At 36.4% G+C, this 26651-nt stretch overlaps 1 protein-coding gene across 7 annotated transcripts in view; it reads right to left on the bottom strand.

Moving 5' to 3' along the window:
* The window catches only part of RUNX1T1 (RUNX1 partner transcriptional co-repressor 1), a 172122-nt gene extending 145824 nt beyond the window's left edge, over positions 1-26298 (bottom strand). For 2 of the 7 annotated variants that reach the window (XM_031946974.1, XM_031946975.1), the window contains exon 1: positions 26237-26298. Coding sequence is in view for 2 of the 7 variants with exons in the window: in XM_031946976.1 (XP_031802836.1) it covers positions 11951-11987 (37 nt within the window). In the remaining 5 variants the exon portion in view is untranslated. Of the gene's footprint in view, positions 1-11950; positions 12111-17726; positions 17818-26236 lie in introns of those variants that run through there. The other 5 variants (XM_012541702.2, XM_023496385.1, XM_012541711.3 and 2 more) reach the window with 5 other exon arrangements.
* Positions 26299-26651: the final 353 nt, after the last annotated feature.

Genomic DNA, 26651 nt, shown 5'->3' on the forward strand with positions numbered 1-26651 from the left:
ACAGTCACAGATCTTAGGGTCTACTGTAATTGTCTAGCTGCAAACATGATTTGGTTGCTGTTGCTGCTGCTGCTGCTGCTGCTGTTATTGTCAAGCTGATCTCACCAGAGAGAGAAAATCTAAGTTCTTAATAAGGATAGCTGGTAAAAACCCATTCTTTAGATAGGTTTTCATAATTTAGTATCATTTCTAGCATTAAGAATTTCCCATTAAATTAGGGTAAATTAAGCTAGGCAGTTTTTGTAGGCAAAATAGGTCGTTTCTATAGTTCTTAACCACTATATTTCCCTTCTCAAAATATATATACACAGAATGGGGAGAGAAGGGAGTCTTTCCCTCCCTTTTCCTCTGAAATCTCATTTTGCTCACTAATTTTAAGTCCCTGAAAGACAGTAGCCACTATGAGTCAGTGTAGTATGTGGAGTAAAAAGATCTGGATTTAAAAACAAACACACAAAAACAGAACAAATGAACACTTGGCTGATTAGCATCTCAATGAACTTGTATAAATCATTTGGTCTCAGTTTTCTCATCTGCAAAATGACAAGATTAGGCTAAATGACCTCTAAACTCTACATTTATATCCTAAACAGAAAAGTTAGCTAGAAAGAGTAACTGTGTAAGCTGTTAGCACATTAAAGATGATTAGTTCAATGACCTGGCAGGGCCCAGAAGGATTGAAAGACAAAAGGCAGATAAATTTTAATGTGTAGTAGGAAGCAGATGATGGGGCACAGAAACTGAGGGAAGATCCTGAAAAGGGTAGCTCTTCCAAGTCATGAGCATCTGGGGACCACCTCAGAGCACTGAACGCCTTGTGGAAACCTGCATGACAGGGACTAACTAGAGGAGAAAGATGAAGGTCACTTAAGATAAACTAGGAAAACTACTCAAGTCCAACAACAGCAGCCCTTCTTTTTTGGGTCTTTGTCACTATCTTTGCAAACTGAAATGCAATAATACAGAACAAAAGGTCTCATCAGCAGGGCAGTTAAGTGATGCACTATCCATTGCAAGATGAGTTCCAATATGGCTATGTGATCTTGGATAAATAACTTAACCATGTGTGCCTCAGTTTCCTCATCTGTAAAATGGGCTGCGGAAAGAAATGGCAAACCATTGAATCGTTGCCAAGAAAACCCCATTTGGAATCTCAAAGAGTCAGACACAACCGAAAAACAACTGAATAGACATAAGCTTTCACCAACTGGTCAGTCTGTATTCTTCCCCTCTAGTAGAAATTTCACAAATAAAAAGCAAGTATTTTAAAGAAATTTGCTTATGCAATCAAAAGTGGATGCATTTTGTTTCTGAAAAGCAAAACAGTTACGTAAAAATCTGTACCCTCTTAAAACAACATGAAGAAAATAGCTTGGGTTCCAATTTTTATTGGAGCATGTAAAAAGCACTACTTAATATTGGGCTAATTTAAATGCAAATAATTTTGATTATTCTTTTCTGTGAATTTTTATCAAACAAAATTGGTATCAGAGAAGGCTGTCTGTTTAAGGAGAGGAAAAAAAGAAACTCAAGAATGAACCATTTTAGAGAAATAATAAAAATGTCCAAATAAGGCTTAAGATCAAAGATTAAAAGTAGATTTTCTACAATCTCCCCCAGATTGAAGGCTTTGAACCAAAACAAACTTTCTGTGAATATTAGTTTTGAAGGAACTCTGCCTTTGGGGCCCCAAGACTTTGGAATCTCCTTAAAGGCAAAACCACTTCCAACACAGTTTGTTGGGTATATCAGTAACTCTTATATTGAATTTTGTTCTTAGAATCAGAATAACCTCAGAACTGAAAAGGGCCTGAGAAATCATCCAGCCCAGTTCTACCTGAGCAGTTTAGGACTCCTTGAAACAAGTCATCCAGCATCTGGCAATGGGAAACACATCACCATCTGACAAAGCACATTCTATTTCCCTCCATAACAGCTCTTGAAATAACTGAATAAAAACTTCCTGTCCCCTAAGATCACAGATTTAGAGCTGAAATCTGCTTAGAAAGGTCTTTAAATCCAATCCCCTTATTTTAGGCAAATTCCCATATAAGTTTAAATTTTTGTGGAAAGAATACAGACTATCCTTGGGACAAGTTCAATTAAATGGGCAAACTCCACACCACTAAGAAAGGACCACTAAGAAAGGAAACCAAGGGCACTGCCACTGTCCTCTGCTAAAGAAGATCCTAGGGTGCCAAGAAGCTGTTGCTGAGATGATCACAACCTGAGGAAGGCAGGAGAGGGGTAAGATAGGAAAAGTTGGGACAACCAGAAAGAGGAGACAGGTCTACTGGAATTTCCCTAATTAAAAAAATTACTACTCTTATTCTCATTACTTTAAATACCTTTTGGCCATTAAATTTCACTATCCTAACTCAGCACAACCTAGATATGACACTGGTCACCAATGACTTTCTAATTACCAAATCTGATTAGTTTTCCAGTTTTCACCCCTGATTTATCTCTGCATCCTCAAAACTGCTTATTTTCCTATTCCTTTGAAAAAGTCTTTCCTTAAATTAATGTCTATATATGTTTGCTTCCCTCTCTGAATGTTCTTGCCGAGTTCTCTGATACTTCTCTTTCTCTTTCATACACCTAAATGAAGCTGATTTTCAATGCACAATATTCAAGCCTCTGCTTACTACCCTCCACACCAGTGGTTCTTCACCTTGTGTGGGTCTGTTACAGTCCCATTTAACAGTCCAATGGAACCTATAGACTTCCCTTCTCAAAGTATTTTAAAATATATATAATAAACTGGATCACCAAGGATATCAATTATATTAGCTATTATTGCTATATGATTATATGTTCCATAATGAAATTTTATTTTAAAAAAAGATATACTTTTCTGATCCAAACACATGGGTCCCCTGTATTCTCTCCATGAACACCCTAGGGGGTCAGGAATCCCAGGTTAAGAATCCTTCCTCTACAGGAGTTCCCTAAACGGTTATTACCTGTGTTGATCTAAGGCAAATCACTTAATTACTCTGACCTTCAGTGTCTTCTTCTATTAAAAAAAAAAAGGGATGGGGAGAGGGAGACATACAAAGGAAGGCCTGCCCTAGACAGCCTCAATTGTCCTTCCATCTCTACATCTATTCATGAGTAAGGTGATTTTCCAGATCTGTACTTTCATCTCTATCTCCAAAGTGGTATACTACTTGTGTCAAGGAATCTTTAAACTTCTTTATGTAGGAGAAGAGGTAGGTTCTTTGCATGGGAGAAAAAGAATATGTGTCTATCTTGCTCGTCACAGGCTCAAGAAAGGCTACCCAGTGGCCTAGCTCAAGCTCAGCAAGAATGGACAACAGAAGTGGGCAGTCAGCACCAGAAGCCCTGTGGTTAGGGTTGCTACTTGAGTCCCAAATGTCCCAAGTTTCCCACCTAAGTTATCACTTCCTTTTTTCTCAGCACAAAGAAATTCATTTGACTCAATAAACTTACTTTGACACATACACACACTCTACAGAGGTAGAGATGAGAACACTACAAGATGCATTTCTGCATAGCCAAGGTGAGCTCTCATTCCCATCAATTTTGCATCTCAACAGCCCCTAAAGACAACTTCTTTGTATTGGGCTTAGCCCACCATAATCAAATACTACAGGTTCCACCTATCTGTAAGTACAAATTTGATGATAAAAGTATAAAAGGGAGTCAAAAAAGGAAAGCCAGTAGCTTAACCAGAACTGTTATTCTTATTATTATTATTATTATATCTCCTCCCTTTTAATAGTCAAGATCCTAGAAAAGTTGTCTACATTCAACTTCACAACATAAGTGAACTTGTTCTCTCCAACATTATCAACAATCTTTAAACTTCTAAACCCAATGATTATTATATTAGTTCTCTTCTCTCTTGACTCTCTTTAGTGGATGGCAACATCCTACTGCTGAAGGTTTTCTCCAACTTGTTTTTGAGATGGATATTACTATCTCTCCCTCCTTGTAGAAGCCAAGATTCTAGAAAAGTTGTCTATATTTTTTGCTTCTGTATTCACTTGGATCTCCAATTCCCTTTTTCCAATTCACTTCTCATCTCTTGAAATCTTGCTTTCAAGTTTACAACATAATTGAACTTGTTCTCTCCAAGGTTATCAACAATGTCTAAACTTCTAAACGCAGTGACCATTATATTAGCCCTCTTCTCTCTTGACTCTCTTTAGTGAATGACAACATCCCACTGCTGAAGGTTTTCTCCAAATTGTCTTTGAGACTGCTATTATTATTATTATCACCTTCCTTTTAGTGCCAAGATCCTAGAAAAGTTGTTTACATTCTTTGCTTCCATCCATATTCACTTCTTCCAATTTACTTCTCATCTCTTGAAATCTTGCTTTCTCTCCAAGGTTATCAACAATGTCTAAACTTCTAAACCCAGTGACTTTTAGTCACATTATGTTAGTCCTCCCCTCTCTTGACTCTCTTTAATGGATGGCAAGTTCCTAATGCTGAATTTTCTCCAACCTGTTTTTGAGACTGCTCTCCCCTAGCTCATCTTAAACTCTCTCAGTCTTTTTTGTTGGACATCACCAACGCCTTACCCTTTGTACCATACATAAGGCTCTATTCTGAGCTTCCATTTCTTTCTCTATATTCTCTCTCAGTGATTTCATAATTTCTTCATCATTTTCCACATTTTCCCACTAAAACAACAGTTTTTTTGTGATTACTCTCTCCTACATTCTAGTTATTCTTCCCAACTTCTTCCTAAACTTTCCTACTCATATATCCCATTGTAATTTCAAACTCAATATGTCTAAAATGGAAATTCTCTCCATTTATCCCAACTTAACCCCTTCTTCCAAGTTTTTCTTTCTGATGAGGGTACCACCATCTTTGTACTCACAACTCTGGAGTCATTCTTGATTTTTCCTTCCCTATTATACCCAATCAGGTACAATCTTATTCATTCTATCTCCATAACATTTCTCATTTCTACCCATCGCTCTATTCACACAACTAAACTAACTTAAACTCTAATTATCTCTTACTTAAACCCCTACCACATTCTACTAATTGGACTCCTAAGTTACAATCTTACTCACAGTTGTCCAAATAATATTCCTATGGCACAAATCAAGTCATTTAATTTCCATGCTATGGAATGGCATATAGCTCCCTAGTGCTTCTATGAAAAAATAGCAAACTTCTCAACTTTTAAAACCCACCCTTCATAACCTAAGACAGCCATATTCTCTAAGTTTATAATATTTTACTCCTCTTCAAATCTAATATGATCAAGTTACAGTCGTGTGTTCACTGTCTGCTAAATTTGGCATTCCATCTCCCACCTATTGGGCTTTGCATAGTGTATTATTCCACATGAATGTGCCCTCCTACCACCATTCCATCTCTGTAGAAACCTTACTTTCTTTCAAGACCCAGCAAGACTTTCCAGAATGCCCAAGTTATTATTAATTTTTCAAGTTTTCATGTATATACTTTTATCCTACCAATAGAATGTAAGCTCCCTGAGAGAAAAAAAAAATTAATTTGCCCTCTATACCCAAAGCTTAGCTAGCACAGTATCTTGCACAAAATAATAAATGCCTGTTGCAATGGATTGGAAGCTACCTGATGATATTTAGTAGCATTCTACTCCACCTCCTCATACCAATATCCAGTCTTTCACAACTTGTCCCCTCCTCTCCCTTGTCCCCAATCACCTGCCCTAGGCTCAAAAATTCCTATCATGGCTACACTTCATCCCAATTTCCTTATTCCTGTTGTTGTTAACATTATTCGTCTAATAATCTAGGTTTGAAATCTGTCAAGTCATTTCAACTGCTCCCTTTTCCTTCTCCCCTACACAGAAATGTAATCAGTCTCAAAAATCTGTTATCTCTTATGTAAATCATCTAGCTTTTGTCCAATAATTATAATTGCCTAAGTCTGTTTCTTATCACTTCTTGGCTACATTACTGTAATACCTTTTAACTGGCCTCCTTGACTCTAATTTCTCCCCATTCTGATCCATCCTAAATAATATGAACAACCAAAGCTTCCTAAAAGAAAATTTTGATAATGAAATCCTATAATACAGAAAAATAACTTTAACTTGGTATTTAAGAAAACCCAATCTCTTTATTTCTATTTTCCTACATAAACATCCCATATTTGTTGATCTATTCCTTAGAAAACTTGAACTTTCCCACCCCAACATTTCTGCCTTTCTTCCTGACTGGTATATCTAAGCCAAATCTGACCCACATCATTCAAAAGAATAACTTGAACTCCATTTCAAAGATTGCAGCATCAGTATTAACTCAACAAGTTTTTTTTGGTTTTTTCTTTTTCTTTTTAAATGGAGAACTGTACAAATTCTTCTACAACAAAGAACACAGAGTAAGTGTTCTTATTAATAAGGCACTAGGGACGGAGAAGGAGGGGTACAGGTTTTACCTTCAAAGAATTTATAATAGGGTGCTATAGAAATGATAAGAACTATTTCAGTGATTTATATGATGAGCCTCCATTTTCATATTTTTTAAATGGGGTTAAAACTTACTTTGTAGGGTAATCTCAATGATCAAATGAAATTATATGTGTCTGTGTTTATATATATATATATATATATATATATATATATAAACACATACACATACACACAGAGATAAATAAATTACTTTGTAAAGTTTGAAACAATAGATAAATTTCAACTATTACTCAGAGGCAGGGAATTATGTCAAGATATATGAACAAAAAGCACAGAAATGAGAGGACAGGTTGAGAATGGGGGGAAAAAGACAAGGTAATAAATGATAGTTTAACAAGAAAATCATAGGTGACTAAAAGTAGCAGCAAGAGGAAGTTGGAAAGGTTAAGTCAAATCCAAACTGGAATTCTTAGAAACCTAATATAAAGAATGTAAGATCTGTTCAATAAATAATGAGAACTCACTGACTGCTAATGAATTGACATATGATCACAGAGAGGATAAGATTATTTAGGCAATACATATTGAAAATCATTAAGGACTTCATAGATTGAAGGCAAGAAGACCAGTTATGGAAGTATTTCAATAGTTGAAATAGTCTAGATAAGCATAGATTAATTAGATCTGAAAAATGGGGATTATAGTATAACTGGACAAGAAGACACGAATTCAAGAAATACGTCATAGGTAAAAACAATAGGATTTTGAATATTTGCAATAAAAATGCTTCTGAGATTCAGAAATGAAGTTGGAGAGCAGAAAATGATGCATTCTGTTTCAGACAGATTGAATTTAAGGTTATAAGGGATATCCAGTATGCAGCTGAAAAAAAAGACTAAACTAGGCTCTAGGGAGGAGTTCAGGTTGAAGCTATAGATGTGAAAGTCATTTGCAAGGAGAGAATCCTTGAAACAAAGGAAAACACATGTGGTAACAAATGGTTAAAGGTGATATGTAGAGAATAGGGGTTAGGACAGCACCTTAGGGAATACTCATGTTTAAGGATGGAAAAATGAGTCAAAAAACATGGTCAGAAGTCAGAGGATAGTCTTGATAATTCAGGACTGAGAAAGCCAAGAACAAAAATATGAAGAAAGGAGAGGATGATCTACAGTATCAAATGCTATAGAAGTCAAGGAGGATTAGAGCATGAAAGATCATTTTGCATTCTTTTCTTTGAATCTGAGAAACATGGGTTATTGACTTTTCCCTGAGCCTCAGTTTTCTCTTTGGATAAAAATGTTTTCACTAAACTACTTTGGGGTTCTGAAATCACTTTAAGCATCACAAAAATGTAACCCCAGCCTTCTTTTTCTATATTAATTCATTTGGAAATATTGCTTTGTGATATCTTTATAGTTGTCTTGGGCTGTTAACTATAGCTTTTATTTTTATTGTTATTATTATTATTATTATTATTATTATTAACATGTCACAAATTTGTCAAATTCCCTCCCTGCATGTCCCATCTACCCTCTCACTATAAACTTAATGGGATCAGTGAACCAATATTATACTTATCAATTACTTGGATGGATATATACATGGAAGGTTTAACAAATTTCAAAGTAACAAACTTCTAGGAGACACAATATTGGGATCTAAAAAAAAAGATAAATAGGCCACCAGAATGATGGGCCACATCTAATAAATAAAATGAAACATCACGGCTTCAAAAGTCAACTTTTCAAAGTGTAAGAAAGAGGAAGTATGGCTAGACAGAAATTCATATGTAAAAGATCTCAGCATCTTGGCAACTATGAACTTAATGAGTCAACCTGTGTGTCATACAACAGCCAAAAAGTCTAATATATCCTTAGGTTAAACAAATACAAGTGGTTACTTAAAGAAGGGAAGTGATTGTTCCTACAGGAGCAGATTGTATCTTAAGTACTGTGATTAATTCTAAGTATGTGAAGGAAGAACATTATCAAACTGGAACACCTGCACTAAAAGAAAGTCAAGAAGGTAAAGGAACTTTATGTCCTGCTATCCTTGAATTAATTGAAGATAGCGGAAATATTATGAGAAGACTTAAAGGCATCTTGGATTTGAAAAAGGACATAATTATTCATGTGTTTGAAGCACTGTCAGGTGGAAGAGTGACTAAATTTTGTCCTGGTTGACCCTGAAGGGCATCTCTAGGGAGAATAGGTGGAAATTAGAAAAATGGGAAATGCATATTGATTTGAAAGAAAATTTTCTAACAAGAAGAGCTACCCAAAAGTTTACTGGTTGCCTCAAGAAGTAGCATGTTCCATGTCACTGGACAACTTCAAGTGGAAGTTGGATGAGCACTTTTTAGGGACTCTATATGGATGGTATTTCTGCTCAGAAAGGAGCTAAATTAAATTATCTTCTGATTTACAGCCTATCTCCTTCAACTCTGTTTTCATTGTGTCTTGTACACAGTGAGCAGTCAATAATAATTCAGTGATTTGATTTTGAAATAAGGCGCCTGCTTGGTGTAAGAATCTTAATTTTCAGATTATCTTAAATTATAAGTGAATTGAGTCTCACTGAAATATACTGTTTTGATATATATATATATATATATATATATATATATATGCATATATATTTCCTTTATAACTTATTTTACATGCTCTCCTTCTAGCAAAACCAAAACATAACTCAGACAAGCCAGTAGAGACATAGCACATATATTTCCCATTTAGACCTGGCCTGACTTGCTTACCCACCTATTAACCAATCCCAGAGAGATGAGAATTCATAATCCATATTTGTTTCTCAGAGCTCAGATCTGGTTTTGGTTCCTAAATAAACCTAGCTAGTATGTAGATATGAATGTATGTATGACAAATGGGAGTAGGGAGAAAAAAGAAAAAGAAAAAGAATTTCTCTAACTCAGGATAAAAGTCAAAGCAGTCTCACTGTCACTTGGAAAAATGTGTACATTCTAGGGAAAGGATCACAATGTCAATGCAATAAACACTGTAGCTCTAGTCCCAGTATCATCTGCTTCTCTTCCCAGCTGTATTTGCTCATCACTGTGTACATAGCATATGTATATATTCAGGAAGTAAACTGTGTTGTCTTTCCTTATCTATATTTCATTGCTACCTTTGCAACATATACACCTTTAGATTATTAAAACTCTTAAAACTAAGGGATGGGGGAAAACCTTTAATACCTAATTAACTTCCTAAAGCAAGCTATTTAAAAAAAAAACAAAAAACATTTAGCTTCAGGATAATTAAAATAACAATTTAGAGTTGACTCCTCAATCTGCTTTTTCCACAAACCACAGCCTTCATTTGATTTACATCTTAAATACTTTTAGCAATTCTGCCATACTATTTCCCAGGCCCCACAGTCCTGCCATAGCAACCCCTCATGTACCATTATCTATAAACTTTTTGGCAGGATTCTCTGGTCGCTGGCGGCAGTATGCTTTAATCTCCTTGGCAACAGGCCCTACCTGAGTGTCACTAGGAACGTTCTCCCTTAATCTCCAGTGAAGCATTCTTACCAAATATTCCCTTTAATAGGATTATAGTGTGGCTCCTCTCTCCTAGTGCTCTAATTATCTCACCACCCTGCCAGTACTCTCCCTGAAACTTAGTAATGGCTGCCTGCTTCTTGAACATGGTTAGCCAATGTTGTTAAAAACTCTTGGTGATGTTTTCTACAAGGCTTTTTATGATAATGTCCAATCCACTCAAGTAATAACATCTCCCGAGGATCTTATAAAATACCTATTTAGAGATATGTGACTCATTGTCCTGAAAGGTATGTATATAAGTTCCCCTGCTCCTGTGAAGGGAAAGTAGGGCAAGATCTCAGTCTGACTTCCCACTATATTCAACAGCATTCCAAATTATTTCTGCCAACTTGAATTCTAGTGCTTTTCCTCTGTTGTTTATTTCCAATTTATCCTATTTTTTTGTTTGTACAGACTAGTGTTTATGCCCCATTAGACTATGAGCTTCTTGAGAGCAAAGAACTGTCTTTTGCCATTCTTTGTATTCCAGAACTTAGCATAGTGCCTGACGCAAAATAGGTGTTTAATGCACAGAATGACAACCTCCAAAGCAACAGCAAGGAAACCTAGGAACACAGGTCAGCTTCACATCCTTCTCACTTTAAAACCTGTTCCAAATTCAACTGAAAGCTTTTCTCAATTTTCTTTTATCTACTTATCAGAGCAAGTACGTTTTCTTTAACTTACTTATCAGAGCAAGTACCTTGGAAAGCAGATAATTTTTTTTTTCTTCCTTTTCCTTTGCATCTCCAGCACTTGGGATAATGACTTGCACAGAGCAAATCTTTAATAACTTACAATTGAATGAATAAACATCTTGACAAATAGCAAGTCTCTACTATCACCTGGGATGTTGAAACTATTTGTAAAGCACCTGCCACAGTGCCTGGCACATAGTAGGCATTTAATAAATGTTTGTTTCCTTCATTCATTCCTTGGTCATGACAAAAATATAAGTCACCACCTCTTAAATCACAGGAGAAGCACACCTGTGACAATTGTTGGGACTTTTGTAAATCAGACTCCAATTCTTGCCAACTTGATATATTTTAAGTCTTCCTTGGCTACCTAAACCACATTAAGCAACCCTGGTCAGAACCTTCAGCTCTTGTCATTCTCAAAATGAATGCAAAATCTAAATTTGTCGATTTTGTTATGAGTAGTTGAGAATGACATAATGATTTACATCAGGCAACCTCAAAAGGACCATTTCTTTAAAACCTTCCTACTTAAGATCTTATATCTGACTTGGTGAAATGATTCATTCCCAGATACCATTGGCTCCTCTATTATTTTCAATTTTTAAATGTTAGAAGTGAACACTTAGAAGTGTTCACTTTGAGACTTCTGAAAAATCTTTTAAAATGCTCAATTTCAGATATCAACAGGCACAGGTGCACTCATCACCACTTAAATGTAGTTATTACTCCTTTATTTCTCCTTTCTTATATAAGTGATCTACCTTAATATTTTATTACAAGAGACCAGCTTCTGCTAAAGAAAATGAATTAGGCTCTTTTCTTTGGGCAACAACTGAAATCTTCAATAATTCTTGACTAAATAAAGATAAGCTAGGGGATGCTAGAGGGTAAAGTGGATACAGCACTTTGCTTGGAGTCAGGTAAATCCAAGTTCAAATCCAGCTCTGACATTTACTATCTGTGTGAGCCCGAGCAAGTCACAAAATTCCTATTTGCCTCAATTCCTCATCTGTGAAATGGCAACACTGAAAGGAAAATGATAAAACACTCCATTCATTATCTTTGCAATGAAAATCCCAAGGATGAAGTTCATGGAATCAGGTAGAGGTGAATATGACTAAATGAATGAAAAAAAAAAAGAAAGAAAGAAAGAACATTGTTGCAATCCATTGCCTAATAGAAATCATGGAGCAAACTATGAAATAAATTCATCTGATGCCCAGATTTTTTAAGCAGTTACTATGTGTCAAGCATTGTGCTTTAAATAAGTACATTATAATGTTCCATACATACTGATGTGTAGGAAGACAATGTTCCATACGATTCCCATACTTGATTAGAGACAGAAGCAGAATCAGGACAGACTGTTCAAATTCCAACTCTGACTTGTATTAGTTGAGTTGACCCTGAGACAGGCTTGCACTCAGTCTTTCTGAGCTTCAGTTGTTCTCATCTGTAAAATTAGGTTATTTATAAAGAATATGTCACAGGGTTTTTATGAGGACTGAATAAGTCCATTTAGGTAAACCATTTTTGCAAACTTTGTCAAATTTTGTCAAAGGTTAGCAAGTATTATATTACCATTAAAATATTTCTCCTTGCCATCCATGGTAAAGTTTCCTATATTCTTGTCCTCTATATTTATAGATAAAAATAAAAGAATTCTATCAGAATCCATGTGAAATCTTTTCTGATCATAGAATATAGAAAAGGAAAATTAAAAAAAAAAAGAAAAGAAAAGAAAGAAAAGAAAAATCTAACAAAATAAAGCAGATACACCTAGAATCTCACTGTTAAAAGAGATGGGGGAAATACTATAAAAAAAGAAGCTGGTTTTTAATCTTCACATATAATTCTCAAAGAGCATTTTGCAACCTGATAGCCAAGAGCATTCTATAAGGAAGTTTACTTTCAAATATACAGTTTTGAAAATGTAAAATATACTTAGAATAACTAACTTCCCTCACCATTGGAACACAGCCAGATCTTGATGAAAACCAGCAACTATATAATACCCTAGGGATTCCCTATTCCAACAACTGAAAAATCCTCAAGCTGAGGTTAGTGATAGAAGCCCCAAGTTTGAATAGATTAAATGAACCTGGGCAGTCACATTCCCAGTAGGTAAATTGTAGGACAGATAATGCGGCAAAGCTTAAGAGCTGGGCCCTATATCTTTCTTTAATACTTCTCAATCTACTCGAATGAACTAGTGTTCTCAAGTCATTTTTACCAAAATAGGGTGTTTGCCTTAATGACCTTAATTAAAGTAAGCCATAAAAAAGGATAAGAACAACAATACCAACAATAAAAAATCGACTTCTTCCTTCTTGGGTTAATTAATGAGACATTCTATTAATGTAGAATTTAAGAAAAATATCAGACTTTTGGTAGTGTTTGCAGAAGCCCATCTCTTGCTAACGGTTCCAAATGTTGTAAATAGTTCTAACCTTTCCCCAAAACAGAGACATTGCAAAAGCTCAGTGTTCTAAACATTAAGAATGGTACATTAAACTCTTACTGGCTCCAGTGGAGAAGGCATTGACATTATTTCACAAGCAGCTTACAGAAGGGTTACTGGAAGCTTTCCCATGGAAATACTGACAATACCACTCAGTTTGTAATACTGTCTGTATTTCAAAATTGAATTGACATACATGGTAAGAAATTGTACAAACTAATTGGGGTGAATTTTGTACATGAATAAGTGGCTCGGGGTCATTACTTAAGTATATTATAAATATTAGGTACAGAACATTAAGTGTATATGCCTACTTTATTCACTAGCTCTGAAAGTTATAGAACAAAATTTAATTTTTTTATCTTACATTCTAAATTATAGAAAGTACAATTGAATCTTGTTTTGATTTGTTGCATGCAAAATACAGGCTTCAAACAGGGCATTTTTTTTTTTTAATAGATGGGGTTTTAAGAGACAAATATTATCAAACATGCTAATTTAGTGGAATTTTTTCTACCTATACACAAGATTGTGATTTTCTCTAAAAGCTTTAGAGTATACTAATGCAAGTAATAAGGATCAATAATTATCATTTTCCTAATGACCATTACTTAAACTTTACAAGTCAGTTATTTACTTTAGGAGGCTGCTAAGTGTTTCAGAAGATAAATGAAGTCAGAAGACTGAGTTCAAATTCAATGTAAGACACTCACTAGCTATGTGACTCTGGGCAAGTCACTTTACCATTTTTTTTTTGTTTTGTTTTGTTTTTTAATCCACTGGAGAAAGATATAACCCAACAGTATGGTACAAAGGGTCACAAAAAGTCGGACATGATGAAATGACAATCCCGTTTAATATTACAAGTCAATCTATTTGTAAAAATATAAATTGAGTAAATCACAGAGCTTCATCCAAATTTCAGAATTTAAATTTGCTTTTCATTTCTTCTTATTTGTAAGGGTTTTGTATCTCTTGTTTTTTCAACTGGTAGGGGAAAGGGTTGGAGTAAGGGAAGAGAATTTAGAACTGAAAATAAATTGAATTTTTAAAAATGTTAATCTTCTTTCTTGAAATACTAGTTTCCCACGTTTATGTTCTACAAAGAAAAGTGCTTTCATTCACATATTTTTTCCATTCAAGGTATAGGATCAAATGATAATTTCAATAGGACTATCTAAAAAAAGGATGAGTTATTATTATTATTATTATTTATCATCATCATTAACTTTAAATGGTTGAAAACAAACCTTTCTTTTTCCTGAATATGTCACTGGTAAAATGCTTCCAATTTTTCTCTAATGGGGTGCTTTCCGCGTCCATAAAACTTATTTGATTAGCAGCACTATTAAACCAATGCTTTTGTATGCAGGCACTCAAGCATAATTTAATCATTTTATTTAAGCCTGAAAAAAATTATTCTGAAAGCCTCTGTAAGTAAAATATTCTTGATTGGTTTAAACTTAAATTTGCAGGTATAATAAGGGTGAAATAAATCAAAGAAAGCTCACTGTGCAATGGAATATTGTTAACTGTATGTCCTATTAGTTGGCAATGGGTAAAAATAATGTACTACTGGAACATGTAAGTAATAACTAATTTCAAAGAATTAGAATATACTTATGAAGTATTTTTTAAGATTAAAAAATACATTTTGTTTTATGGAAGCTACTCTGATCTTTACCTATGGATACCTCTTTCACAGCCAAGCAAGATCAAGTCCTAATTGCATAATACCATTTTATCTGCTAAAGATAAAAGTGCCAATAAACAAAAATGCATATTAGGCAAGAGATTTTCAGAATAGAAAATTGGGGTTTTTTTGTATTTTTTTTTTGTTTTTAAATAACCCACTTGCATTAACAAAAGATTGCACTAGCTTCCAAATTACAGGGTGTTATTTTTAGTGGAAGTAGTTCAATATTCATATTGGAGCAGATGTAGCAGTTTAACAAAACAGCTCTTCAAATCCTGCACAAATTGAAAACAGGAAAACTGATTGCATTTTCTCTTATCACTTTCCTTTTCTGAATTGACACTTTTGGCCTTCTGAAAATGTACACATGGCTTTCATCTTTGCAGCACCTGCTGATCAAACAGAAACCTAATATTTTCATGAAAATGGTATAAAGGACTAGTTTTCTTCTAACCATCTTTCAGAGCATCAGTGGCCTACTTATTGCCAACAATTTTCATATATATATGTATACACACACACATTGTAAATAGTATAATACTGCTTTATATTTGCATTGAACTTTTTAAAATGAGTTGCATCATTATTGGTTCTTTACATTATAAGTTCTTTGTCTGCTTAAAATTCCCTTCCTTCCTCGGTTTGCCCAAGACACAATTTCATAATATAGCCAAAGATAATTGAAAATTAGTTTTCAAAAAATGTAAGGAGAATAAGAAGGTGAACAGCTTATAGTTGATATTTCTGTCCCTAACTGCAGAGACTTTATTCATATATACTGTGTGCGTGTGTATGCTCAGATCATATATTTATATACACGTACACATGTGTTCCTAAATTGTTCTTGTTTTCCTGTTATTATCAATCAAAAATAGAAAAGCCAAAAAAAAAAAAAAAAAAAAAAGCCCCAGACCATTAACCTTATTTTGAAGTTTGCTTTACTATCCTTAGACATGTTTTATATTAGATGTAGCTTTAGCAGGTGCTTGGGGGTTGGAGTATCCCAGACTGTCAAAGAACAGATGTCATCCCAGCCCAACCTGGCAAGCATCTAAATTACAACTCCAACAATTCACTACTGATATTGGCTGGTGTGTTAAATGTAAAAGTTTAAAACAAGTCTTCTAGCTTATGAAACATGAAATATAAGGACCCTGTTTAGCCAGTCTGTTTCTCAGATGGTAAACTCAAAATGCACCACCTTCCCTCACTCCTCACAACAACTAAGGAGCACCAACCTCCCTGCACATAATTCTAGGTATAATTAAAGATGCTCCAAAGACCTGGTCCATGTCAGTTTCTTAACTGATGGAACCCTAACCCATGTGAAGTACTCTTCTGCCATCCATTACCATTCTGCTTCAGTGATAAGGTAACCCGAAGGCAGAGATGACATACAGTAATATATGTGCCACTCTAGCTAGTTGGTCTGTGAATTTCAATGTTTCATCATGCTCACTGAGGCAATTGCAAACCTGAAATGTCAATATGTTCAGTCAATAGAAGTAAAATAATGGGACTCTATTGTCTTACCCAATCGATCTGCTGCTGTCAACAAGAATACATGCCCCCTTGCCTTTAAACAAATTTTAATTAGGCTTTTAGTTACTGGATCATATCTATATATCTATACAAACACCTTTTTACCTTGCTTATTGGAAGGAACACATTTTTTCAGTTTTTTTCCTTATAATTGTTTACTTCCAATAGCTTTTTAGCTTCCAAATTTTTGGAATTTTTAGCTTCCAAAACTGAAAATTCACTCTTTGTCCCATGAAGAATTTTGAGTTACACTTCCAAACATAAAATGGAAATGACAATTTTAAAGCAAATCTATCTGGCATAGCTAACATATTTAAAGCAATCTTTCCTCTGGACTAAGAAGCTGAAAGCATACAGTAAAACCACCAGATTAGTCCAAAATTAAAATAATGCTCCATTTGTTTTTCTCACCAATCCAAATTTTCTTAACAACTTCTCACTCGTCCAAAAAAACCACTCCAAGAAAAAGCAAAGCCAAGCACCAAATAAGGCTTCTGGATTCCTTCACCCTCTACCCTGATCCATTGTACTTAAACAGATGCACCCTGCAAGCATATAACTTTTTTTTTTTTTTTTTTTTTTTAAACTACAATGAGGTAGAAGACAGAGAAGGAAGATAAAACACTTAAGTCATTCAAAGCCATCTGCAGCTTCATTCAGGGACCATCTAAAGGGAGTCTCTCCAAAGTCTCACTTTAAATACATACATATACTTTATATATACATATTATTTATATATATACATATATACATATGCGTGTATATATAAATGTATTTATATGTTGTATAAATGCAATGTATACATAAGTGTAGGTTATATGTAAATATAATGTATATATATATATATATATATATAAAGTATGTATGTATAATATGTATATATAATAAAGTCACTGGGCAGTTTATTTCCTCCTTTTAATGGCTTTTAAAGTCCAATCAATAAATAATCTATTATCCCCCTCCCCAATCCTTGAGTCTTCCTAAATCCATTCAAACCAGCAAAACTAAACCCAATTAGAGATAAGGCCCTTTGGGTAATCTCACCTCTGTGAGTCCTGTTTGGATAGCGGAGGTGATAGGAGATAGCGCCAAGGCCAGAACTGATGCTTCCTCCTAACCCCACAACAAAAGGCAGATTTCTCTTTCTCCCCCAGCTAATCTTTAAATGTAAATTCTCTCCGCCAGCTAAGAGGAGAGACAGATAACAGGTTACATCTTCACTTCTCCTAGTCTTATTGACTTCTGCATCATTTGGAAAGAGAGGGAGGGAAGGAAAGAAAATTGCAGTCTTCCCCCTTTTTTTTTCCTTCCCTCCCTCATTCCCACTCCTCCTTCCCCTTGGTCTCCCCTCCCCTCTTCACAGAGATTACCTTCTGGCAGGAGTACAGGAGCAGAGGTGGCTATGGAGGCAGCAGAGGCGGCGGCAGTAGCAAAAGCAGAAGCAGCAGCAGTAGCAGAAGCAGCAGCAGCAGCAGCAGCAGCAGTAGCAGTAGCAGTAGCAGCAACAGCAGCAGCCTGGCCCCGGCTTTGTATTCATTAAACACACATCGAAGCTTATCTGAAGTAAAAGCCTTGTCAGGATGGCACATTGTGTGTGAGTGAGTGTGTGAGTGAGAGAGAGGGGGGAAGGCAATGTGCATCAGGGTGATTACAATATCAGCAGGGCCCAGATGGAGGCAGGAAAATAAACAGAGGGTGTGTGTGAGACTGAGAGGGGAAAGAGGGAGGAAAGGAAGATAGAGATGGAGTAGGAAAAGGAGGGAAATTAAAAAAAAAAAAAAAAGGGAAACAGGGGGAAAAGAGGGGGAAAGGGCCTAGTGAAAAAGGGAAAAAATGCCAGGGGGGTGGGTAAGGGTGGGAGGTGAGAGTGGGCAAGAACACTCCAACCAGCTGCCTTCTTCCTAGCAAAGGATATGCAGGGGACATAGCCAGCCAAGGGCACATTGTCCCTGGCCATTCAGAAACCTGCCACTGCATGCCCTAAACACCTCTGCAGGAAGGGGAAGTCAAACCTATTCCATGAGATTTCCCTTCTTGGCCCAGATAAGAAGAAATCTTTTGTCCTAAAGTGGAACATGGGATATTGTTTGGAGACGCATGCCAAAGAAACCTTTCGTTTTAGAAATCAGAGCTAGAAAAAGTCCTGGAAATAAAAATCCTTCTCCCCCCCCCCCCCCCCCCCCCTCCATTTTACAGATAAGGAAACAAGAGATTTACTAAGGTTAAGTGAACTTTGTCCAAGTTCATGTAGCTAGAATCTACCACAAGTTATGGGATTCCACATCAACTCTTCTTTTCACTACATCACACTTGTTTTTTTTTTTTTTTTTCCATATTTAGTCACAATTTAAAACCAGTCTAGTCAAACCTCTGTCTCATAAACAAAGGTCTACATTTCTTTATATATACATGTGTAGTTATTTATACATATACATTACAAAAGTGACACATAGAATGAATGCACATAATGAATGCTTTTTAAAATTTACATATTTATGTTTATAAAATCCAATTTTCCTAACTGACCCTAAATGGAAATTTCTGTCCCTCTTTTTTACTGGTCCATCCCTCTCTTCCATAATGTCCAACACACATAGGAAATAAATCATGTTGCTCCACTCAGTCCAACTCTCTTGTTTGCTCCAGTACTCTCTAGTTTATTGCTTATATCACCAGAATAAGCCATGACATTTCTCTTTCAGTTACTAAAGTGACTTTTTAGGTCACTATCATAAATCTAAGGTGTAGAATAGGGCCTTGCACATAGTAGGTATTTAATTCAAATGGTCTAAGCAAGAGTCTAGAGAATAGCTTTTCTTTGTATTTCTGAAGTTTGGATTTATTAGTGATAGGAATTTTAAGCTCGAAATATTAACTGGAGCGGGAGACCTCTCAGATTTCCCATAATCAGCCCCGGGCCCAAGAATTGCAAAACATTCTAGAGCTACTTAAGCATTCTACAGGGCCAGGGTTCACCTTCCCCAAAAAGGGTCAAAAGAAAGGTACTCGGGGGAATCCCCCTTAGGCTTCCCTTTTCCTTTTAAATGCATCCATCAGGAATTTGGAACACCTGATCAGAAGCATTAATGGTGTGCAATGAAGGGAGTAAGGGCTGGTAATATTTGGGGGAGGGGAGGCAGGGGGGAGGTAGTGTGTCAGATTTAAAAGCAGGAGAGCTTTGATTGAGAAGCTCTCACTAAAGAGGAAGATAAGTGAGATCACCAATGTGCTGCATACTTTTGAATCCAGTTACTCTGAAAGTTGTGCTAACAAGACAGTTGATTTTAACCATATTGAACTGAAAAGGGAGGGGAATAAAAATACAGAAGATCACCTTGGAAAGTAGAGAGTGCAAAGACAGGTATTATTTAACCAATCCTTTCTAGTTACTTAAGCTAAAAAGTGTGTGTGTGTGTGTGTGTGTGTGTGTGTGTGTGTGTGTATACTAGTGGTAGGTTTTTCTCTCTCCCCACCCCCACCTCCAGAAAAGAATTAAGGGAAATTTGATATGTAATACAAAGTGAAAAGCAGGAGCATGGATGGGGGTAGGGCATGTGTGAAAATCTTGTCAATGCAATGAATGTCAGATAAAAAGGGGCCTGTCACAAATCCTCCAGTAATCCAATAATGTGAAAACCTCTTGGTATCACTGAGACATGAACAAGGTAATATTTCTTAATTCTTCAAAAAAGTGACCTGGTGCAATAGTTTAAAAGGGGGTGGGGGGGAGAGGAAGAAGGGAGATAGATGCATTACTAAGAAGCTAACCATTTGGGCAGAATACCTTACAAAAGCTGGTGAGCTCTTAAAGGAATGAAAATCTGTCACTCTTACATGTCTTCAATTTAATACCAGATTTCTAGGGTATCATTCCTACTTTCACAAAAGGTCACCTTTCACCCCTTCTCTAGCTGCTACTGAAAGCCACATTGAAAACTAACCAGACACAATCATGTACATTTCTGCCTTAAAGTAATATTTTAGTAAAACCAGTTTGGAATAGACACTATATGCTAACATCCATAAACCTTATGCAAGAGTAGGAAGAAAAACATCCCTAGTTACTAGACTCAATTTACAAATACCACAATTTTTTTTTCTATAACATGTTCTCTTGAGATGCTGTAAAATCAATGTTAGTGGCCCTTTTATATTCATAAACTAAAGGATGGAATACACCTAAAATTACTGAAGATATGAGGACAATTGCATAAAATCAAACATGTTAAATAAATTCTTTTGGAAAGGCATAGTGAAGATATTTCCACTGTTATGTAGTCACTGACTTATGATTTCCAATTGTAGAAATATCAACTAAATCTCAAATGGGAATTCTAGAGCAAACCACTAGCTACAAAACAGTCAAACTTTAAAATAAAGTAATATAGTAATAAAATAATCATAGCATAAATATATGCCATAAGTGGGATTCTATAATCACAGCTGTCTCAAAGTCCAGACTGGAGGCTAGAAATCTTAATTTCAGCTGGCTCTCTCTTAATAATGGGCCACCTTCCTACATAAAGGAAGGAGTCCATCTGTCCCAGGCAGATAAGTTTTGAAGCATTAAAATAGATAAAAATCTAGCATTTTCTTTTTTGCGTTGACTATGTGAATTCCAGTGTGCTATAATGTGAGAATTCCAGCATATGACCATTATAGCATAATATCTCATTGCTCAGCTTGTCATTACTTCATTTGTAATTCTTATGTTAATTATGTTCATAATTACTATAAACAGATGTGGTAGACATTCATGTGACCTTTTATTGCAGAATGCATTCCTCACTCATTTCACTCTAATATCCCATGTATATGAAACCAAAATGGGGGGGAGAGGATGTTTCTAATGTTTTATCAGCAAAATTCAAACAAAACCTATATTTTCTTCTTTTACTTCATGTGTAACTTTTGGCATTTTAAACATTAATGGTTAATTCTGCCTCTACAAGATCATCAAATGACACACTAGCCCAATAATACTGATTCCAAATTGAACTATGACTATAGATGTGAATCAAATGGATGGAGAGGTTATTTTGATTGTTTTTACAGAAAAATTTTGAATGGTGAATCTTTGCTCCTTCCTCATCTTTGTTAATGCAACAGCATCCTGCTTTAAAAAAAAGTCTCTAGCAGCTACATAGCAATTTATCTGCTGACAACTCAGCCATCACCCTCTTTACATAAAACACATTTACAATAAAATCAGTATGGATTTCATTAGCTGAAAACCTCCTCGAATTTCATTTCTTTGGCCCTAATCTATAATTAGTGTGGACAGACAGGTGCAAGCCCTTCTCTCCTACAGATGGCCACTGGAACCGGTGCAAAGGAGCTGCTTCTGTTTAAACAACACAGAGATAACCTGCTCTGCTCTTATCACTTACAATTACCTCCATTAAACTGAACTAATGTTTATTTTAATAAAATGTCCACTGTTCTTTAAACATTATTTAAGAACTTTTATCCACAGTGAATAAAATAAGAATGGAAAATTTCTTTTCAGATTATGACCATTTTTTGAAGTTAAATTGTTCATCAATGGCTGATCCCTTTGGATTCACAAAGGTATTTGTTTTGGTTTGGTTTTTTTTTTTTTTTTAACATCGATTAGTTATGTTCAGAGTTATGCACTTCTTTTATTATCAAAAAAAGACTTAAGAATCTAAGTAATTCTTTTGCTTATATATTTAGAGAATTTTGCTATTTAGTTATTGAAGTTTGGAAACAAAAAGTTCATAGTCATGTAGGTATACATATAGATTTACATATATAGCTAGTTATTGAGTCCTATAACTTTCAAAGCCTCATTTTTTCAAATTTATTTTAAGTGCTTAATTCTCCTTTAAGTATGAATAATGATTAAAATTACCGAAGTCTGAAAATCTATTTTTTCAAATAAGCAAACTACAAAAGGAAGATACTAGTTTCATATATGTACTGCTAAAATAACTAACCAAAATCAAGTGCACCTTCTTCAATTTCAGCTATGACTCACTTCAGGATGACTAGTAGCACAAAGAACATTTTAAAAATCCCAAACTGTAACATATTAATATCTCCTCTCATTCGGCTTACATAAATTACAGTAAAGAACTCCAGCAAGATGAAAACTGACTTGTTTCTCCACATGCAAATCCTGCAGGTGCCAGTTTTTTTCAGAATGCTTTGCTTGCTAGGCTGCCTGCCCAGAGCCTCAATGAAGCAGGCTTTGCATTCAGTGCCTGTCAGCTGATGCTCATATCAAAGAAGTGAGAAACAGGATTTGACAGAGGAGAATGTCCAGAACTGACAAGCCACTGACCAGCATTCCAGGTGGAGGCATTTTCTTCCCTTCGTCCTCCCCCTTTTGCCATTTAATTTTTTTTAAAGCTTACTTAAGCTAAACTTCTATTTATAAACATTGAATCTATTATGTGAAAGAACAATCTCCATTATTTTATTTATTTGGACGGGAGAAGGGGAAAAAGAAATATGTTGATCAAATAAGCCCATTGTAGTTACTATTTTATTTCTAACAAAATCTCACAAATCATTTTAAAACTAAAGGCCATAGAGTAGTATCAGCTCATGCAGTTGCCAATGACCTGACTTGACACCAGTGTTCAAGCTATTGATAGTATGCTTCTTGTAAAGTAAGCCTTTTTAAGTATTTAAAACTAAATGATTATTGGAAATTGCTATTACAAATAGCCAAAGAAAGTTTGAGGGAGATCAAGAGTGCAATCTTAAAAACTCTTTGTTTAGCCTTAGAGTTCCCTAGGCATTAAAACAATACTAGATTGTTTTTCCCCCTCCCATTATTTGTAATGAATATAAATTGTAAAAAAAAGACTAGATTTGGAGACCATTTAGTCCATCAAGTGAAAACATTACCTACAAGATTTAAAATCAAATTCTTTGCAGTTGTTTTCTTCTCAGACCCAGAAAAAAAATCTATTTTTACATACTAAATATAAAAGAGATATTTAAAAGGGCTTCTAAGTGCACATATGTGTAAATATATTTAAGAGCCCCAGAAAGACGTTAAATATAGTACAAGTAAACAAAACAATGTACTTAAAAACTTCCTCTGTATTTACCTTGCCTTTAGGAAATACCTTAGTCAAATTGCATTCCACGATTAAGACTGTCAAGACTGTCACAGATCTTCAAGGCACGGTGGCAACTACATTTTTTTTAAAAATCAGAATCGCCTTTCCTCTATTATCTAAGAACACCAGAAAGTTAAAGCATGGCTAAACACGAGGGGGTGGGGGAGAGTAAACAATTGAAGTATAAAGCCAGAAACCACAGCAATAACATTATCACTCTTCACTCTCAGGATGGCCAACTGAACCAGTAGCCACATACTAAACTTTTATTGAACTTTTTCAAGGAATGACGGGGTAAGGACCAGAACAAATTCAACAACAGAATACTTACAGGGTCAAGGTAAACTATTCAGGAGACTAAAACTGAGGGCCACAATGCTAATAGACCATCTATCCTACACTAGCTGAATAATCTTGTAGGCTTTTAAGTGTGAACTCAACCATTCTAACTCTTGTGTTCTCTCCAATACTGGTAGTTTATTTATAGCAAAAACTGATGATAAAAACCACTGGAGTGCCCTTAACAAAATGGTACAGCTGTTTAAAAGAAGGAGGGTGGGGAATGTCCTCCATAGCAGATTTCAAGTTAGTTTGCACATAAGGAAACTGCTTTGGTCAGCAGCTCGACCTTTATCAGGGGATAAATCAATTTGCAGCAGCTGTGGACAGCCATTTAAGTCCAGGGCCTGAACAGATTAATTAAGGGAAGAGATGTTAAAAATTAAAAGGGTCAGAGTTATATTAAGTACACGAAGTTTGGCTAGAACAGCTTTTCTTCCCCCCATTCAATCCTACCCCTTCCTCTCCCTCCCTGCTGCCTCATCTCCCCAGGAATGCATTCCGAGGCTCGCAGGACACCCCGCCAGCCCCGATCCAGGATATACATACCCTTTGCCCTAACGTTTTGTAGATTTCTTCCCCCAAAAAAACCAAATTGAGAAGCGCTTAAGTTAAAGTTACACCCGCCCCTCCCCCCCCCCAAAAAAAAAGGAATCTCAGGCAAACACTCATCGCATGGATTTGACCATAAAATGAGTACAGTATGCAGAATTAGAAAAGGTTACGTTCCCTGGGCTTTGCTCTACCCCAGCCCCTCCCCACCCAGTCTATTCATTTCCCAGCTCCCAACACTAAACTGGTAACAAGTTCTCTGGCAAGGGGTTCCTGGACTGACCGGTTTGGAAAAGGGTAACAGGATGGTTATTTTTAGTATAGCAGTCGGGGAGCAAATCCTACTTCGGGATCCCAGCACATGGGCTATCTATCCTTCCCAAGGTTCTGTCCGGATTTCTAAATTCAAAACCTGACTCGCCACAGTCCAGTAGGAAGCAGAAGCTGCTCGGGGTCGGAAACGTAATCTCGTTCGAATGAATAATCTCCCATCAGGGGAGTCCGCAGAAAGGACAGTTAAGGGGACGTTAACAGGCTCCCTTTCTAAACCATTCGCTAAGAGCAGAAGAGCAGCAAGGGACTCTGCCTGAAGAAAGAGGGGACAGTACAAACATGACGACTTGACCGATCTCCTTTCTCCAGGTCGTTTTCTGAACCATGCCCCTCTAGGTCTGCGGCGTGGAAAGACCAGAGCGCCCTTCGGGAAAAGGTCGAATGGTGCTACCCAGATTAGTTGGGGACTTTCTCTTTTCCTACTTGTTCTGCTCAGCAAGGCTGACTCAGATGCCAGAAATCTTTTATACTTAAGAGATGCGGCAAACTGACTTATCCGCCAGCTGCTAAGTAAAATATGAAGAAAGGAGTCCGGAGTGGAATGAAAGGGACAAGTGGAAAAGACTTGGGGGGCGGTGGGGGTGGAAAGAAGCTGAACCTGAAGTCTCTTGCCCTCCTTTGGTCTATTTTACAATATGCAGAGACCAGGCAAACGCACCTGGCACACAGACTCGGCCTTTTCTCACGATGATGCAACAGAGAAATGTCAACAGCATCTCGTGCGGAGTGGTCACACTACCAGTCGTGTTAGTAGGGGTTTGGGTTTTTGTCTTGTTTTGTTTGCCATTAAAAAAAAAAAAAAAAAGGCATAGGGCTCCCCAGATAGACAATGTTATAAAGGTATTTGAAAGTATTTCAATATTGACAATTTTCTTAACCACAAAGTACATACCGTAAACAGCTGGAACGTCAAAGTTGGGGATTTTCCTTAGCTTACTTTACTTTTTTTTAAAAAAACTCTTGAATAATAATTGTAAACCATGAGTAACAATCATCTGCAATTAACTAATGTAGTAGTTTTTTGTTAGTTTGTTTTTGCTATCTGCCCAATATATATTAGGGCATGCTATTTTTAAAGTGTTCTCCCTTTTTAGATACGTTATTTGTGCCTCTTGTAATTTGGGGTAGTAAATCATAAGTAAATGTTTCCAATAATTTCAGAAAATATTCCTCATCTATAACATTTTGCTGACTCGCGAAGTTGATAATAGCCTTCCACACACACACAACAACTGGTGAGGTTTCTATATGAAGCAGCCTATACTAGAATTATCCTCAACCCTCCACTCTTGCTATGCTTCTCCAGCCACCCAAGGCATCCCAGTCTTTGCATTGCCTGGGCTAAATAATCCAACCCCGGAGACGAGGAAAGGGCAAATAAAACATTAGGGTTATCATAGTGCTAAGAATAATAGCGGTTCCTTCCACCCAACCAGTCCGCCTACCTGTCTGTGCTTTCATTCGGTCCAGATCTCCAGGTTTCGAGATACCCTCCCTGGCCCGGTCCTCCCCAGTCCCTTCCCGGCTCTAAGAGCCTAGCTTCAGGCGTCCGTACTTACACTGCAAAGGGCCGGAGATTCCCACCATTCGCCACAAGCTGTGTGCTGCAAATAAAACTTCCCGTCCTTCCCAGGCGGAGACGCGGATAGCCCAGACTGCAGGAGGGGAGAGGGAGAGAGGAATGCAATGCAGCTTCCTTTGCCAGTCCAGAGTATGTATCCACGTACACACACACACACACACACACACACACACACACACACGTCAAAACCAAACGAGCCCAGGGAAGAACTCCAGCTGTTTGGAGCTCAGTAGCAGCACCAGCTTAGAGATTTCTGGTACAAAAAAGGAAAGGGACGAGGACGAAGAGCAAAACAAAGTCTCCACGTAGAACTAATTACTGCGGGAGATTCTCCACCCCACCCCCCACCTCCTTTTCGTTGTTGTTGCTGCAGACAAATGTGATATGGAGTG

Source organism: Sarcophilus harrisii, chromosome 1 (genome assembly GCF_902635505.1).
Source record: "Sarcophilus harrisii chromosome 1, mSarHar1.11, whole genome shotgun sequence".
In the NCBI taxonomy this organism is placed as follows: domain Eukaryota; kingdom Metazoa; phylum Chordata; class Mammalia; order Dasyuromorphia; family Dasyuridae; genus Sarcophilus; species Sarcophilus harrisii.